The sequence below is a fragment of the Mchenga conophoros genome, linkage group LG1 (assembly GCF_057382185.1).
Source record: "Mchenga conophoros isolate Kocher_MC1m ecotype Shallow Benthic linkage group LG1, M_conophoros_male_GT1.1, whole genome shotgun sequence".
Taxonomy (NCBI): Eukaryota; Metazoa; Chordata; class Actinopteri; order Cichliformes; family Cichlidae; genus Mchenga; species Mchenga conophoros.
Window position 1 is genome coordinate 41782386 of NC_140526.1, and position 15397 is coordinate 41797782.

The 15397-nt window shown below is 42.0% G+C and overlaps 1 protein-coding gene and 1 pseudogene across 1 annotated transcript in view; one reads left to right on the forward strand and one right to left on the reverse strand.

The window, feature by feature from the left end:
• The window catches only part of chsy1 (chondroitin sulfate synthase 1), a 29324-nt gene extending 15449 nt beyond the window's left edge, over positions 1–13875 (reverse strand). The window contains exons 1-2 of the mRNA XM_085278775.1: positions 13164–13875; positions 7419–7914 (exon numbers count right to left, since the gene is read on the reverse strand). Coding sequence (XP_085134901.1) covers positions 7419–7914; positions 13164–13486 — 819 coding nt within the window. The 5' untranslated portion in view covers positions 13487–13875. The remainder of the gene's footprint in view (positions 1–7418; positions 7915–13163) is intronic.
• LOC146583886 (general transcription factor II-I repeat domain-containing protein 2 pseudogene) lies at positions 3228–6742 on the forward strand (annotated as a pseudogene).
• Positions 13876–15397: the final 1522 nt, after the last annotated feature.

Here is a 15397-nt window from a genome sequence, read left to right on the forward strand (position 1 = left end):
CTATAAAGTTTGAGGATCTACTGTAAGAACCAGTAGTTTTGGTGAGACAACCATTTCCACTGAAGGAAGCAGCACGAGGAGAGAGCAAGAATATGGAAAACATTAGTGCACTTCAAGTCTGCACAGGTGGAAGAGAAAGGAGAGCAAATCTTAGGCAGTCATGGATGAATTTATTTTGAAAGGGAAGGCAAAAATGGTGTGTTATGGTAGAAAAAATAAATAAATAAATAAATAGTGTATACAGTATACACAAGGTATACAGTCCCTCTGCTTGAACTGCTGTTTACACAACAGCACTATTAAGTCAAAGCAAATATTGATATGCCAATAAACATGCACATCCGTATTCAAAGCTGCTGAACGAGCTGTCACTCATATCTGAAACTCAGAAGCAGCAGCTCCTGCATAATCTACATATAGTCTGCTGGGAATCAACTGTTCAGACAGGGAGACTCACAGAATCTACTCAGCACAAAGTCAGCTCCATGCTTCACAAGGCCGAGTTTCAGTGGCCTCCATTTTTCTGTCTGCTAGCTAAGCCTCAGCAGAACTCATTGTTGCTTCTAATCTTAAAGCTCAAGGATTGTCAAATAGTGATGCAATCAATTTTAGTTATGAAAACATATCGTCCTCCTGCCCTCGATGCAGTCCTTTTCTGGAACAAACAGTGTGATAAATAGAAATTGCTGACATCCACAGAGCTGTCTTTAAGCTAGAATTCCAAACTGGAGTAGATCCTGTTTATGTGCTCTTACAATGGCCCATAAAGTAGCATGCCAGTTTGGTTCTATTCACACAAATCTAGAAGACCTTGCCAGCTGACCAAATCATATATTCAATCAAGTGAACCAGTATGTGCTTCTAAGCCATCTGAGCATCCAATGCTGTTAGCCGTTAGCTCTCAGAAGCTGCTGAGCGAGACAAAAAAATACTGCACTGAGTGGAACGTGTTAATACAGGACTTGGAAAATCCCCATGTGACCAAGAATTAGAGTAATCCCACCTGTGGAACTGGAACTAGTGAATCTGTAAATTAGACAAAGACTGTTAGCCTGTATATGGTGTTAACTAGAAGAAAAGACAACATCAAGAAAACCTATAACAACCATGCAACCTGAAGAGCCAGCTTGCATCCAGCAAAGTTGTTATATTATGTTACAGACCAAAACAAGCACGAGATGGGTGTTTGGACCCGATGCTAACCGCCCTTGTGATGAAAACCTACTCAGAACATGCATGCAGAAATATAATGGTGTGGTTGTTGGCAGGTGGAGAGCAGCACATTACAGAGTGTGCTGGTTTGACAGCCCTGCTGACCACTCAGTAAAAATTAGGATTAGGAGGAGGATTCAAAGCAGTGCAGCCTTGTGATTCCCATTAGCAGGGCTGGAAGTTTCTTTTTGAGCTGGCATGCATGGCAGGAGAAGAAACAGTCTTTGTACTGCTGAGGACAGCAGATCAATGTCATCCATCAGAAACACAACTACAGACTACGTCAGATGCCTTTATTGAGGGCTCTTTATCTGTTAACTACAGTTTAATGAAGTTCACTGGTAAAGAAAAGCTATTTATGGCATCACTTTTCTTCATACTTTATTGTCAGAGGCCAGAACTTTGTCAGTTTATGGTTCTGTGACAAACAAATTTATAGGCCTGATTAATCAGATGAGTTATAGGCATTGATTGTTAAAGGTGCCGTCACAGACTGTGGTTCTTTCCACAATGAGACTGAATTATGATAGAAAACGAGATTTTATACTATATTTGCTAACAGCCATTTGAAATCTCTGCTCCAGTAACAGCAGCCAAACACCGACACTGCCTACACTAGAAATCACAGGAAATTCTAGTTCTGACAGTAACAGCAAATAGTAAACACAAAACAGATAAATTCAGTGTGACAGAGGTCTGGATCTTAGTATATCCCCTAACACTGGTGAGACTGAATCAGTCTCACCAGACACACTAGGACAGTGAGTAGATCCAGACTTGGCTGAATGCCTCTAAGTGCCTCTGGACAGCCAGTACGGCCTTTACTGCAGTGACAGAACCAAAGTAACAATTCTGTGGTTCTACTTTTGCATTTGAGACATCTTTTTTTCCCCCTCTTAACAATGGAAATTGGCTTCCATGCAACTAAGACCTCCAGCACCAGCTAGTTGAAACCCTCGACGCTTCAATGTGGCAGATATATTTTACTCTGTACATCGTTAAGACATAACATTCTTCATTGTTTTGTGAGCTTTAGAAGCATTATAGTTTTATGAGTAGTCAGACATTTGGAGCCTGGGTTGGGTATAATGTCCGTTAAAGTAACGGCAGGAGGAAACCGTTTCAAATACACTTTATTGTTATTTCAGTTTATTAATTAGCGCTTTCCTTCACTGTGTGACATTGAGCGGTACGGAACGTAAAATGCTTCATATTCGTTTTTGATTGCATTAAACTACTGCATGAGAGAAGCAAATGAAAATCACTGTTTTCAGAGATGCAACACTTAGAACTCAGCAGGCACATGCACAAAGAAGCCAGATCCTGCTCAAATACACTGAAATAGAGCTGACCGGGCTGATCTAAATATCGACACCAAAGATGCTAATGGTATTGGATCAGTACTTTCTTTCTCTTTTCTATGTTCAGCACGTAACCCACTGCATTGTGTTAGATAATTGTTTTTTTTAGAAGTAAAAAAAAATGTACCTCAATAACACCTGAAACTTTTGCATTGACCAGTAAGTCTATTTTACTTACAGCGTAGAGCACATTTAACCAACAGGCATCGACACGAACTACTTTAGAGACAGGAACATTTCAGGTCTCCTAAAAAACAGATGAAATTATCAAACTGCATTTTGAAAGTATTTGGGATCTCTTTGTATCCTGTGTTAAAGCATACTGAAATATGCTTGATAATCTGAAACAGTCAAGTGTGACAAATATGCAAAAATAAAAACAAATAAATAAATAAAAAAGCAAGAAGGGAAATACTGCACTGTATTGTTGCATAATATAAAAAAAGAACATCAAAACAAAAGTTCACCCTGTCATTACTGGGTTTGGCTGTTTTTGAACTTCAGTGACAATTAAAAGTCTCGTACTGTTTTCTTTCAGAATGTGCAGAGAGTGCAGGAGAAGCTCAATGGCAGCAAAAGGTTTCTCTCCAAATAAGTTATTAAGAAGTACACAAATGACAAAGCCACGAATACAAGAGAAAGTGAAGTATAGCGATGGGATGGACCAATCTAGGTTTTTCCAGGTATAATTTGATTCCACTGTTTAATCAATAAGCGGTATTACACCTGTCTGTCTAAGAGACTGGAAATCTGTCTGTGATGGCAATATGAGTTCTTTCACATGAGATTTGTGTCCAGCCAAAATAACATGTATATCAACAAAGGAAAATCATATTATTGTTATCAGCCACAATTTTTACAATAATATTTCAGTTTCTTTTTATGAAGGGGTAGCCCGTCTCAAGTGGCTTTAAGTGCTTCAGGAGAACAGAAAAGTGCTGTATAAGAATCCGTCAATTTACTGGCTTGTACGGACTGATTCAAAAGCTACCGTAGCTGACATTGCCAGTCCAGGGTGCATTGTTTGTTGTGTATACGGTTTCATAGCCAAACGCTACCCATGCTGATCTCTGTCAAACGTGAGCCTGAGCAGAAACACCGTTGCTGAACGTGTAGACCAGCTGTCCACCAATCTAAAAGAACAGCTTGTGGAAAAGGGAAAAGATTTCACTGCATATTCCCTTGCTGTGGATGAGAGCACTGACACAACTGACATTGCCCAGTTGTCAATTTTCATTCGTGGAGTGGACTGCAGCCTGACCGTAACAGAAGAGTTTTTGGCGTTACGTCCGATGCATGGCACGAGTACAGGACAAGATCTGTATGAAGAGGCATCCAGATGTGTAAATGAGATGGGACTGCCTTGGGAAAAACCCGTGGGATTGACAACAGACGGAGCACCCGCGGTGTGTGGACACTAGGGATGGGTACCGGTGTCCGGTGCCATGATGGCACCGGTTCTGACATAAACGGTAGTAACCAGACCGAAAAGCAGCGCACATTTCGGTGCTTTTTTTTCCTGAGCTGTGATACACTTTAGATTCTAGCCAATCATTTTACGTTTCCGAGAATAGTAGGCGGGCCCAGGTACGTACGTTCTTTTAGAGCAAACTCAGCAGCAACAAGTGCTTTAAGCTGATACTGTGATACTGTCAAAGGAGGTAACACCTCGAATCTGATGAAACACCTGGCGACGCATAGCGTTTTTTTTAAAAGCCCAGAAATGCGCCGTATTTGATAGCTTGCTGCGAGACCTCACACCAAGCGCATCTACTGCGGGTGGGTTGCCTGTTATGCAACATCCCCCAAAAACACGAAGAGGAGAGTCCTGGCCCCTAGCCCTGCCAGTGTAGCAGAAATGATGAGGATGATGATGCAGCAGCAGCCGTTCTTCTCTGCGTGAGTAGCTTAATGTTGTTCGTGTGTAATTTACGTTGAGTAGGCTAAACATGTTATTACATTAATGCATGTAAGGTGAACTAGCAAACATCATCATAGCTACATGCGGCTGTCCTCTTGTTTGATGGCAGATACTCCCTTCACCCTGGCCAAAAAGGCTAAAATGACCAAAGAAAAAGTGGAAAACAGTTAAACATGAGAGGTTTAGGACAAAGTTTGTGTTTTTTCCATTGTTTAAGCACTGCTTCCAGCCAAGAATCGTACCATATATGCCCCATAGCTGCAGAAAAGGCTAACATTGTTATCTTTTTACAAAAAACAGCTGAGCATGAGAGGTTTTTGGACCAATTTTGTGTTCTCCATTCTTTAAGCACCGGTTTGAGCACCGGCACCGTTTCAAAAGTACCGATTTGGCACCAGTATCGGATAAAACCTAAACGATACCCATCCCTAGTGGACACAGGAGTGGATTGGTGGCAAGGATACGTGAGAGGATGCAGGACGAAAATGTCACAGAGGAGCTGACAGCTTATCACTGCATAATACACCAGGAGTCGTTATGTGACATGTAATGACCATCATAACGCGCGCAGTTAACTTCATCAGAAGTTTAAATCACCGCCAGTTCAGGGCATTTCTGGGAGCGTTAGATACAGAGCATGGTGACTTGCCCTATCACACAGATGTGCGATGGCTAAGCCAGGGAAAGGTGCTGCAAAGATGTTTCGAGCTTCGTGAGGAGATCTGTCTGTTCATGGAAAGCAAAAGGAAAGACACAACAGAGCTTTGAGATGAAACATTTATGTGTGAAATGGCGTTTCTGTGCGACATCACAAGCCATCTGAACGTGATGAACCTGCAACTGCAGGGACGGGGGCGTGTCATCTCTGATATGTGCAGTACGGTGACGGCGTTTCAAACCAAGCTGAGTCTGTGGGAGACGCAGAAAGAAACCTTGAGCCACTTCCCCAGCTGCCAGACCACGAAAGAGAAGCGCTCTACCGCTCAACATACTTGCCGCCGAGTTCCGACGCCGATCTGCTGACTTTGAAGCTCAAAGAAGCAGGTTTGAACTACTTGCCAATCCTTTTGGAGTTGATGTGGAAAGCGCACCACCGAACCTCCAGATGGAGTCGATTGAGCTCCAGTGCAATGACACACTGAGGGGAAAATATGAGAGAGCGGGTGCCGCCGAGTTTGCACGTTTCATCCCCGACACAATGCCGCAGCTGCGCATCCAAGCTGCTCAGACGCTCTCCATGTTTAGCAGCACATACCTGTGTGAACAGTTGTTCTCTTTGATGAAGCTAAAAACATCACACCGGAGCCGTCTTACTGATAAACACCTTGACTCAATCCTGAGGACTTCCTCAGCTCAGAGCCCGACCCCGAACATTGATGAACTCGTACAACAGATGAGACACCACCAAGTATCAGGCTCAGACAAGTGAGCAGAACATTTACGCATTTCTAGTTTTTAATTCAGTTACATTTTTTACATTTGTTTCTACAAGACGGGATTTTTCTTTGAAGTATTGTTTTGTCTGTGTGCCATAGATTTTTGTATTTTATCTTATTGTATTTTATTTATTTATATGTATTTTTCAGTTAATGGACTCAGGGAAAATTGCAGATAAGAGCCATGAGACAGAATACAACTGGTTTGATTATTTTTTTTCAATTTTCTCTTTTTACTATTGGAAAGCAGTAACTGGATCACAGAGCAGCACAATATTGCACTTTCAGTTTACAATGCATGCAACTTCATTCATGCATTCATCTTGATATTAAGGAGCATATTTTATTTTCTTTATGAATGACATTTACTTTTTTGCTGTTTGCCTGTTGAAAATGTTTTCTTTGGAAATAACTGACAGAGCCATCAGAAAATATTGGATTATTAATTTAATCGTTAAATAATATACAGTACACTGTGTTAGGTCTTGGTTCAATAGGTTATGTGCAATCATTTTAATGTTTTAATACACATTGAACCAGTCCGGCCCTCAGCTTGTAGCAAATTTGTTTTTTGGCCCTCTGATGTATGTGACTGTGACATCCCTGATATAGATGATGAGATATTCAACGTCTTTGCAATTTTAATTTGTAGATGCAGTTTTTATGTACTGGTGAACGTTAACCCATCTTTACTTCTGACACTGGCAACTGGTCAGTTACCACTTACTTGTCCACCTTATTGTTGCACCCCATCTCAATCTTTTTGAAAACTGTTGTTCTCGTGCTCCAGTTTAGCCCAGTGGGATGAGCAGCTGAACGTAGGCCCGGTTCTCCCCCCTCTCTCTCCCCGCTTTCCTGTCTCTCTCCAATAAAGGCCAAAACCCCCCCCCCCCCCCAAAAAAAAACCAACTGTTGAACTAATCAAATTCAGCTAATATTACTCTTAACATGCCACATTTTTTCAGTTTATTATGTTTATTATGTGTTTATTATGTTACTTTGTGAATAAAATATGGGTTCCTGGGACTTGCAAACGATTGGTTTCTTTCCAGTTTAATTGGGGTTGTAATATTAGCACAGCTGTCATACAGGGTCCATGGAAAATGGAAATGGAAGCATAATGTTGCCTGGAGTCAGCTTGTATGGAGCTGGCTACATTTTTGACTTGTTTTACACTAAAATATGTTGTATGTCAACTGGCACCATTAAAAGTATACAGTGTTAGCACTTTTGTAATGCATCCCAATACAGGTAGTAAAGACACTGAAGCCTTTTGTTGTGATTACTAAGTGAATTTATGGAAGTGTATTCAGAGACAACAGCATGTTGCGCTAAATCGGTCTTAAATCCTTCCAGATAAATCCTATACCACTTCCTCTGCCCACATACACTCAAATCCACCCATAACTCCCTTGCACCTCACACTTGGAAGCCCTGTGTACAACAACTAAATTACTACACAGATAAATAAATAAACAAACACCTTACCTCATACGACCAGACACACTGAACACCTGCAAATCTCCTGACACACCGGCCCACCTCCACATCTTCATGGGTAGTGTACATCTCCTGTAAACACTCTCTGATATGGGGTACCATCCTCTTAAGAACTTCACGGCTCATGATGACGCCTGGCCCACCCATACAGAAGTTCTCCCCAGGCTCCAGAGCCAGTTTCCCAAGCTCATCCCGGGCCCCCATTCCCGTTTGACCCAGAAAGATGGCCTCACTACTATTGAGGCTGCGCAGGAAGCTCTCGAGCTTCTCACTCTTGATGTAGACATCATCATCAGCCCTCATAAACCATTCATACTTATCCAGGTAATAGTCATGCATGTACTTAAGCATCATGAAGGACTTCTTTTGGGGAGGGTATGAGTCATCTACATTCTTCAGAGCCACTATCGGGATCGGTATGGAGGTGTCAGATCCTTCACTGGAGAAGAACTCCACACGACCTGGAATTGTCTGTGCCCATGTCCTGTAATCAACACAGACAAAAGGAGAGGACTGGTGTTATGATGATATGTCTAAGACAACCAAAAACAAGTGTGTATTCTGCAGAGGACACCACTAGGTACATTCATCTGGATATGGCTGAAACAGGTGGCACAGTCATAAATGTTCAGCATTTAGAAACCAGCGGCTATTTCAGAGGTAGAAAGCTCATACTTTAGTGATATTCCTAATTTGCATCATAACCTTCCAATAATATTCCTGCTAAACATCAAATATTGTGACAATAACAGTTTTAGTCATTTTGCCTCTGTATAGCACCACATCGGAGTTTAAATCAAACAAGTTATGGTTGAAGCGCACACTTCCGGCTTGAATTTTAACAACATGTAACTGTTTATCAATTACAGGCCTGTTTTGGAGCAGGTCCTGCTTCTTTGGGGGTATTCCTGTCCTCTGATTGTCTTCAGTAACAATTTAAAACAAAACAAAGCCAAAAAAACCATCTGCGTGTGTGCCAGAGAGAGAGGACGTGAACGCCTGTGTTTGTCATATAACGGACTTGAAAAGTGAAGGTGAGACTGCAGTAATCCCACCCCATGAGAGCCAGAGGCAGACAAGGAAATGCCCAGGAGGCCCCGGACCTCCACCGCACCCAAGAGAACCGAAAATCCGAGGATAACAACCACGCGTCCACGCGTATAATGTCCTTTAGAATAAAATGGGCGGCTGCATTGGTGATATCACTGTGCCACTTTATTTTATCTCACAAGGCATGGACTGGGAAAAAGTATCTGTGCAAATAAAATTCGGTATCGTCTGTGGATTGCATTGTGCACGTATATTGTCAACTGCACACTGTGCAAGGGTGGCACTACTTAAGATGTTAACATTTTATGGTGCTACCTGCCTTTTTGGGAACACACTTTTGACACAGTTTGCAGAACTCTGCTTCTTTGTCCAAACGGCCAAAAACTCTCCACGTAACTAAAGTCCTCTTCAACAAGTTCCTTGTCTCTTTAGCCTTAATATTCGACGACTTTGCTCTGTGGCTACAGCAGGCACTACTAGATGGGAGGTTGGTGGTTCGATTCCTGGCTGCTCTAGTCTACATGCCAAATATCCTTAGGCAAGACACTAACCACAAATTGCATATTTGCTAACCACAAGTGTGGTGTTGCATATCTGGCCAGTGTACCAGATTGGTGATACAGCCATTTCTAAAGTTTCGATTAGGTTTATTTGGGTTTTTTAGTCTAATGACGTCCTCCTTGTGGGTGGCTGTAGCTGAGGAGGTACTAACTGTATTCACTAGAGGGTTGGTGGTTCAATCCCTGCATTATCCAGGGCACATGTTAAAATGTCCTTGGAGGTGCAGGTTTCCCGTTTAAACAGTACAGTTACGTAATGACTAAAACTTGCAGCATTGTTTGCCAGTAGTGCAAATGCTCGTCACTGAAAGAGTGGCCACTGGTACACTCACTGGTGGTGAGTACAGAGTACAGCACTTACGATCTCACTTAGATTATCTTTGAGTTAGTGATATCACAGACACTCAGATACTGGTGAATGATTGCTGAGAGTGATGGAATCAACCGCTCTCTGACACGAGGACCTGGAGATTTAATACATCATTAATGAAAGAACAAGATTTCCTTAAATAATTCAAAAACAAGTGGGTGACGTATTTAGATAGTAATGACCTACCAGCAATATCGCCATGTGTTCTATGGGAAGCAAGAAAAGCAGTAATGTGTGGCAAAACATTATCTTACTGCTCATATAAGAAGGAACCCCACCCCCGCTTGTATTAGAAATAGCACAAACAATTCAATCATTAGAATATACCTATGCTCACCACAAGAGCACACATATTTAACAACCTGAGAAAACTAGAATAAAATGAAATATTTAACGAGAGAACAAAATTTCTGATGCAAAGGCTGCGTTTGGAGGACTTTAAACATAGTAATAAATCTGGAAAAGTCCTTGCTAAAGAGCCTGTTAAAGCTATAAAAAGGAAGAAAACTATTTACTCTATAAAGGATTCCACTGGGAACATTACTCATGATCGACAACAAATAAATGAATCTTTTAAAGACTTTATACAGATGAATCCCTCCAACGCTGACATTGCAAACTTTCTTAACAATACAAATCCACCAAAGTTAAATGACGAACAGATTGTGGTTCTGGATTCACCTCTTTCTACATCCAAATTCCATGAAGCCCTACGGCGTCTCCTAAACAATAGAGCCCCAGGACCAGATGAAGTAAATTAACAGTCCTGCCTCTGAATTGTAATTCTCGAAATGCCACAACTACTCCACTACAGTCAGGTAACACTAGAGCTCTAGGTATAAATTGGCTGGACCTAGAATAATAGTTTTGTGAAAAAGCCTTTCATCAGCTCCACGTAGGTCACAATGTATAAGGTCATTCATGTGGCTTTGCTGGCTGTAATGCAGCAGCACCGCTGTGGACGTGGGCACCCAACCTGGGGCTTCCTTCTTATACTGCTGGGATAGGTGTGCAGAAGCTGTATGGATCGGACGGACTTGTCACTGTTCGGGTGTCATAGGTCACAGCGATACGAGCAGGTACAAAAATGTGATGATGTCTGACTGCATGCCACTGATTGGCTGGTCGGTGGCATCACTCGATGAGTCACAAGAGCGTCTCATTTACAAAAATCAAAACCACCACTTCCCGTGTCACAGACCGGGCAGCGGGTATATTCTTGCCTCGATGGCCACCTTTGTTGTACCTTTCATGTCGCATATTAATTACGCCACCAACGCTAAGCTGCATTACCGTTACAGCGACCACGCACATGAGCTGGTACTTGATTGTAATGGAAAACCACTCAGAGTTGATCAGAGTAGGTCCTAATGGAAAAGGGGCTTAACACGCTCTCTCACACTACAAGAACATTGCTGATTTGTACATCTCTGCATTTTGGAATTTGTGTTCCAGATGCTGTAGGTTTGTTTTTTCTTACCAGAGTACTCCATCCTTTTATTTCATCTCCCCCTATCCCCCACCTTTCTTTTTTCCTCCCTGTCCTGCTCTTGTGATGATGACATCTGCCTTAGACATCATCATGACAAGACAAGAAAGCTCCTTACTACGTATGGATGGTTTCATCTCACGTCCAGCACCCTATAACTGTACTCTCCGCCGAAGATAGAAAGCTGAGGACAAGTGAGTGCCAAAAGCACTATTCAGGATAAAACAACATAGATCCATTAGTACTTCAGGAAAATGGCCTTGAGGCGACTTTTGTTGTGATTTGGCGCTATATAAATAAAATTGAATTGAATTGAATTGAATTGAATAACTGTTCATGTGCCGCTGCACGCCGCGTTTCACCGGTCAATAGAAAAAGTAGCCAATCCTATGGCTGGACCAAAGTTGGATTGAAAGGTGCACAGGAACAAGCCCTAAGCACAAGAGCGATAGAGTCTGGGGTCTACCACACCAGGCAAGACCCCAGGTGCAGCCTGTGCAAAGATGCACCTTAGACACTTCAGCACAGACAGGGCATACTGGAACACCATTACCAAATGGCTGGCATAGCATAAAGGAACATCTATGCCGAGTATGGTCTAGATGTCCCAAGGTCAAAATGGGATACACACCCTAGGTTGGTTGAGACTGACCAAGCTAAAATCCTGTGAGACTTCCAGGTATAGACGGGCAAGCTGGTGGTAGGTGACCAATATGACATAGTAGTTGTGGATAAGCAGAGGAAGACGCCCATTGTGACGATATAGCTCTACCAGCAGCTTGAGAAATACCAAAGGCTGTGAGAGTTAGAGAAGATGTGGACATCTCAACTCTGGAAACAGTAAGGAACAGCCAATCAGAGGAAAGTTAGCTTTTGTCTGTATATGGTATTATTTATTAAATAAGTTAGGAAACCATGTAAGTGCCTCTTTCTACAAACATACACACATACAGGGTGTCTATGTACCTACACATTATGCCTCAATATCACCACAACCACAGTCGAGTTCTGTGGGAATTACTGGCCAGTAAAGGACAATAAAGATTATTTCAAACTGTAAATCTAAACGTTTTAATGACACTGAAACTGATGGAATATGGTTCCTCTCCAAAAATAAACATAAAAGCAAAAGTAATCTTTAATGTAGAGTAACCTGAAAGGTAACACTGCTACACTTCTTTTAAATACTTACCCTTACAACATGTCAGACATTATCTTACACTGCTTTTTGTTCACTGCAGTCACAGTTCCATCTTTTTTCTTCACCATTTATAAAAAACAAAACAAAAAAACAACATGTACCCATGTGCTCTCATCACTTCCAGATGAACTACAGTTTTTGGCACACATGCTGTCTACAGTACTGTGGTACTAAAGAAAGAAGAGTACTTTCCTCTTTTCTTTCCGCCTGGGTCATGGCCTGAACTTTCTGTTGAAACATTTTTTATTTTTACTTCTCCACTTGCTCATAAAAGATTATCTGGCTGTTGGGTTTTACTCAGTTTTCTCTTTCTTCTAAATTGTAGGGTCTATACCTTTTGATACGAAATGACTTGAGGTTGTTGTGAATTGGGACTTTGTCAATTTAATTGGATTTAATTGAACTGGACTTACAACTTTAAAAAGGAATCACCGTCCTAAGCACAGCAGTAAATTAAGCAAAATATGGCTTGAAAAGCGAAAAAGCAAAAACTGGGTTTATGGTATTACCTTGTACATGTCCAGACTTGAATCCAATTGAAATTTGAAGTGGGCACTACATGCAAGTAAAGCTCTCAGAAAACTGGTCACACTTTTCAAGCCTATAACAGAGACTGATTTTTGATGTTTTTGTTAGAAATATATTTTTAAAAGTTTAAGGTTTTTCCTGTCTGTTTGCCATCAGGTATGTCTGCTTAAAAGGGTCAACTGTTTGCTAATATGTTAAAACAAAACGAAAAGAAGAAATTGTGATGAACTTCGTCGTGATCCAGTTTGATTATCTACAGCTGACGATCTCGTCTACCTCCTCAGCCACGACCAGTCGAAGTTAAAGCAGTTTTACTCTCCATACGAGCTGGTAGCGGACAGAACATTGCTATACGTGTCACATAATGTGGCATATTTGTGTGCTAACATATAAATATCATTATGTTTCACGTTATAATACGTATAGCCGGTTAACTGAAGAGGCTACTGTACAAGAGGCCCGTGCGTTTCCAAGTTTAGTTCTTTTATATTAAATTGATAGGTTCGGGCATTGTTCCGTAAGTGGCGTCACATACCTGTGTGCTGCCACGGCACGGTTGTTCAGGTACTTCTGGGCAGTCATGACGCCAACAAATAGGAAATTGTTCGATCTGGAAGCAGATTTCTCAGTCGGCGGTGAACCGTTAACTTCAGGCCACAAGACTCCCCCGTATTCTTTCCCGAGACCCCCGTTGAGCCCACACCCGGCAGAGTTGGCTTTTCTTTTCTGTCCAGCTTTCTTCAACTCACTCGCCTTGGGTAAAATCAGCCTGGAAGCCAGTGTGAACCCAACAACCAGTCCCAACAGAACACTAAACCAGGCTCTTCGACTTCGACCTGCCATTCCCCCAAACTTCATTAGCTCTGTCGGTAAAAGCGATAAGCAAGACTCGATCGTCTCGATACAAACACTGAAGACTGGGTCGATAGAGCTCGTTTTCCGCCAGAAAACCGGGCTCACGCGCAATCTCTCATGGTAGAAAAGCCCTTTTCTTCCAGATGCCTACGTAGCATCGCAACAGTCTTACTGAAGCCGTCACTTGAACAATTCTCTGTCGTTGGTCCTTCGGGCGATCAAGCCGTCCCCCGCTGTCGATCATGGACGAATTTCACAGCGATCGAAAAGCGCAGTAGCTTTTTATCACTTAGCGTTCAGTAGTGGTCCGACTCTCACCATTATCTAGACATGGCAAGAATGTCTGTCGAGAAGAAGGATCGCGAAGGGTTTAACAGTGGTTTGACCCAACGGCAGCTCCGTAGAAATCTTCTAATCGCCTCCACCCCCGTGGGCCCGACGGTGCTGCCTTTAAGCTGCGTGTGAAACCATACTCACACGTCTAAATTCATCTGCTGTGTAAATGTAGCCAAAGCGTAGCTTCTTTCTGCCATAGTTAATAACACTTTACATTAAAGCAGTAGTAGTTATATAGTTAGTGACTATAAGTGTCACTAATGCACGAGCTATTGCGTGAAACTGTTCTAACAAAAGTCACATTGCTTGATTGTGTACACACATGCTGATAATGCTGAGTGTGACGTGTAAAAGCCTATTAACATAAAATCGTTTTTCCAAGACAAAAATTTGTATCAGTATGTCATTTTATTACGCCGTCATTTATTAAGATCTGTGGCCGATAAAAGAACGAGTCACAATAAAGTTTTGAAAGTCTAACGTCCTTAAATGCAGCATGCTTGTTCTCTGAACTCTAGCGCCCCCAAGTGCTTGTGGTGGCGTTCGTCACCACGTCGAAAACTGTGCCTTGTCTTCATTGTGGAAGATTTTACAGCATGTTTCTTTTTAGGCCACGTCAATAAGTGACAATAAAAAGCGCTTCTGGCGTGTATTAAATTGACGATCTCTGTGAACTGCAACGTTCTGCTGGGAAAACCTCATGAAAGACTCCTGGCACTCTTTTTTTGACACACACCACCCTCTTAAGAAACAATGGTTTCCCTATTTATCAAAAATGTCAAACTGAACATTCTGAAAGTAAATGACAAAAATCCTTTGTTATTAACAGTTTAAAAAAAATTAAGAAGATTTATTTTCAAGATTTTTCTTGTTTGTGTTTTCAATTGAGATAATAAAAAATACTGAGCACAAAATATCACCATGTTTACTTTTAATTCTGCAAAAGTACACCTCCCATATACATGTCATTTCAATTCAATTTTATTTCTATAGTGCAAGTCGCACTTTATATTATAAGACCCTGCAATAATAGAGAGAAAATAACAAAAATCAGACGCCCCCCAATGATCACATGTTTGCCAAAAGTGGTAAGGAAAAGCCTTATCGTCTGGGTTTTTCTTCCTGTTAAAAGGATGCAGTCGTAACAACCACCAGGCGCTACAACAAAACTGGCTCACATGAGGACCGCCCCTGAAGAGGAAGACCAAGAGTCACCTCTGCTGCTGAGGATAAATTCATCCAAGTCACCAGCCTCAGAAATCACAAAACAGCACCCCAGATAAATGCCACACAGAGTTCCAGTAGCAGACACATCTCTACATCAACTGTTAAGAGGAGACTGTGTGAATCAGGTAGCTGCCAAGAAACTAAGGAACAGCAACAAGCAGAAGATATTTCATCCATCCATCCATTCGCTTCCGCTTCTCCTTTTCAGGGTCGCGGGGGGCGCTGGAGCCTATCCCAGCTGTCATAGGGCGAGAGGCGGGGTACACCCTGGACAGGTCGCCAGTCTGTCGCAGGGCTAACACACAGGGACAGACAACCATTCACTCGCACATTCACACCTAGTGACAATTT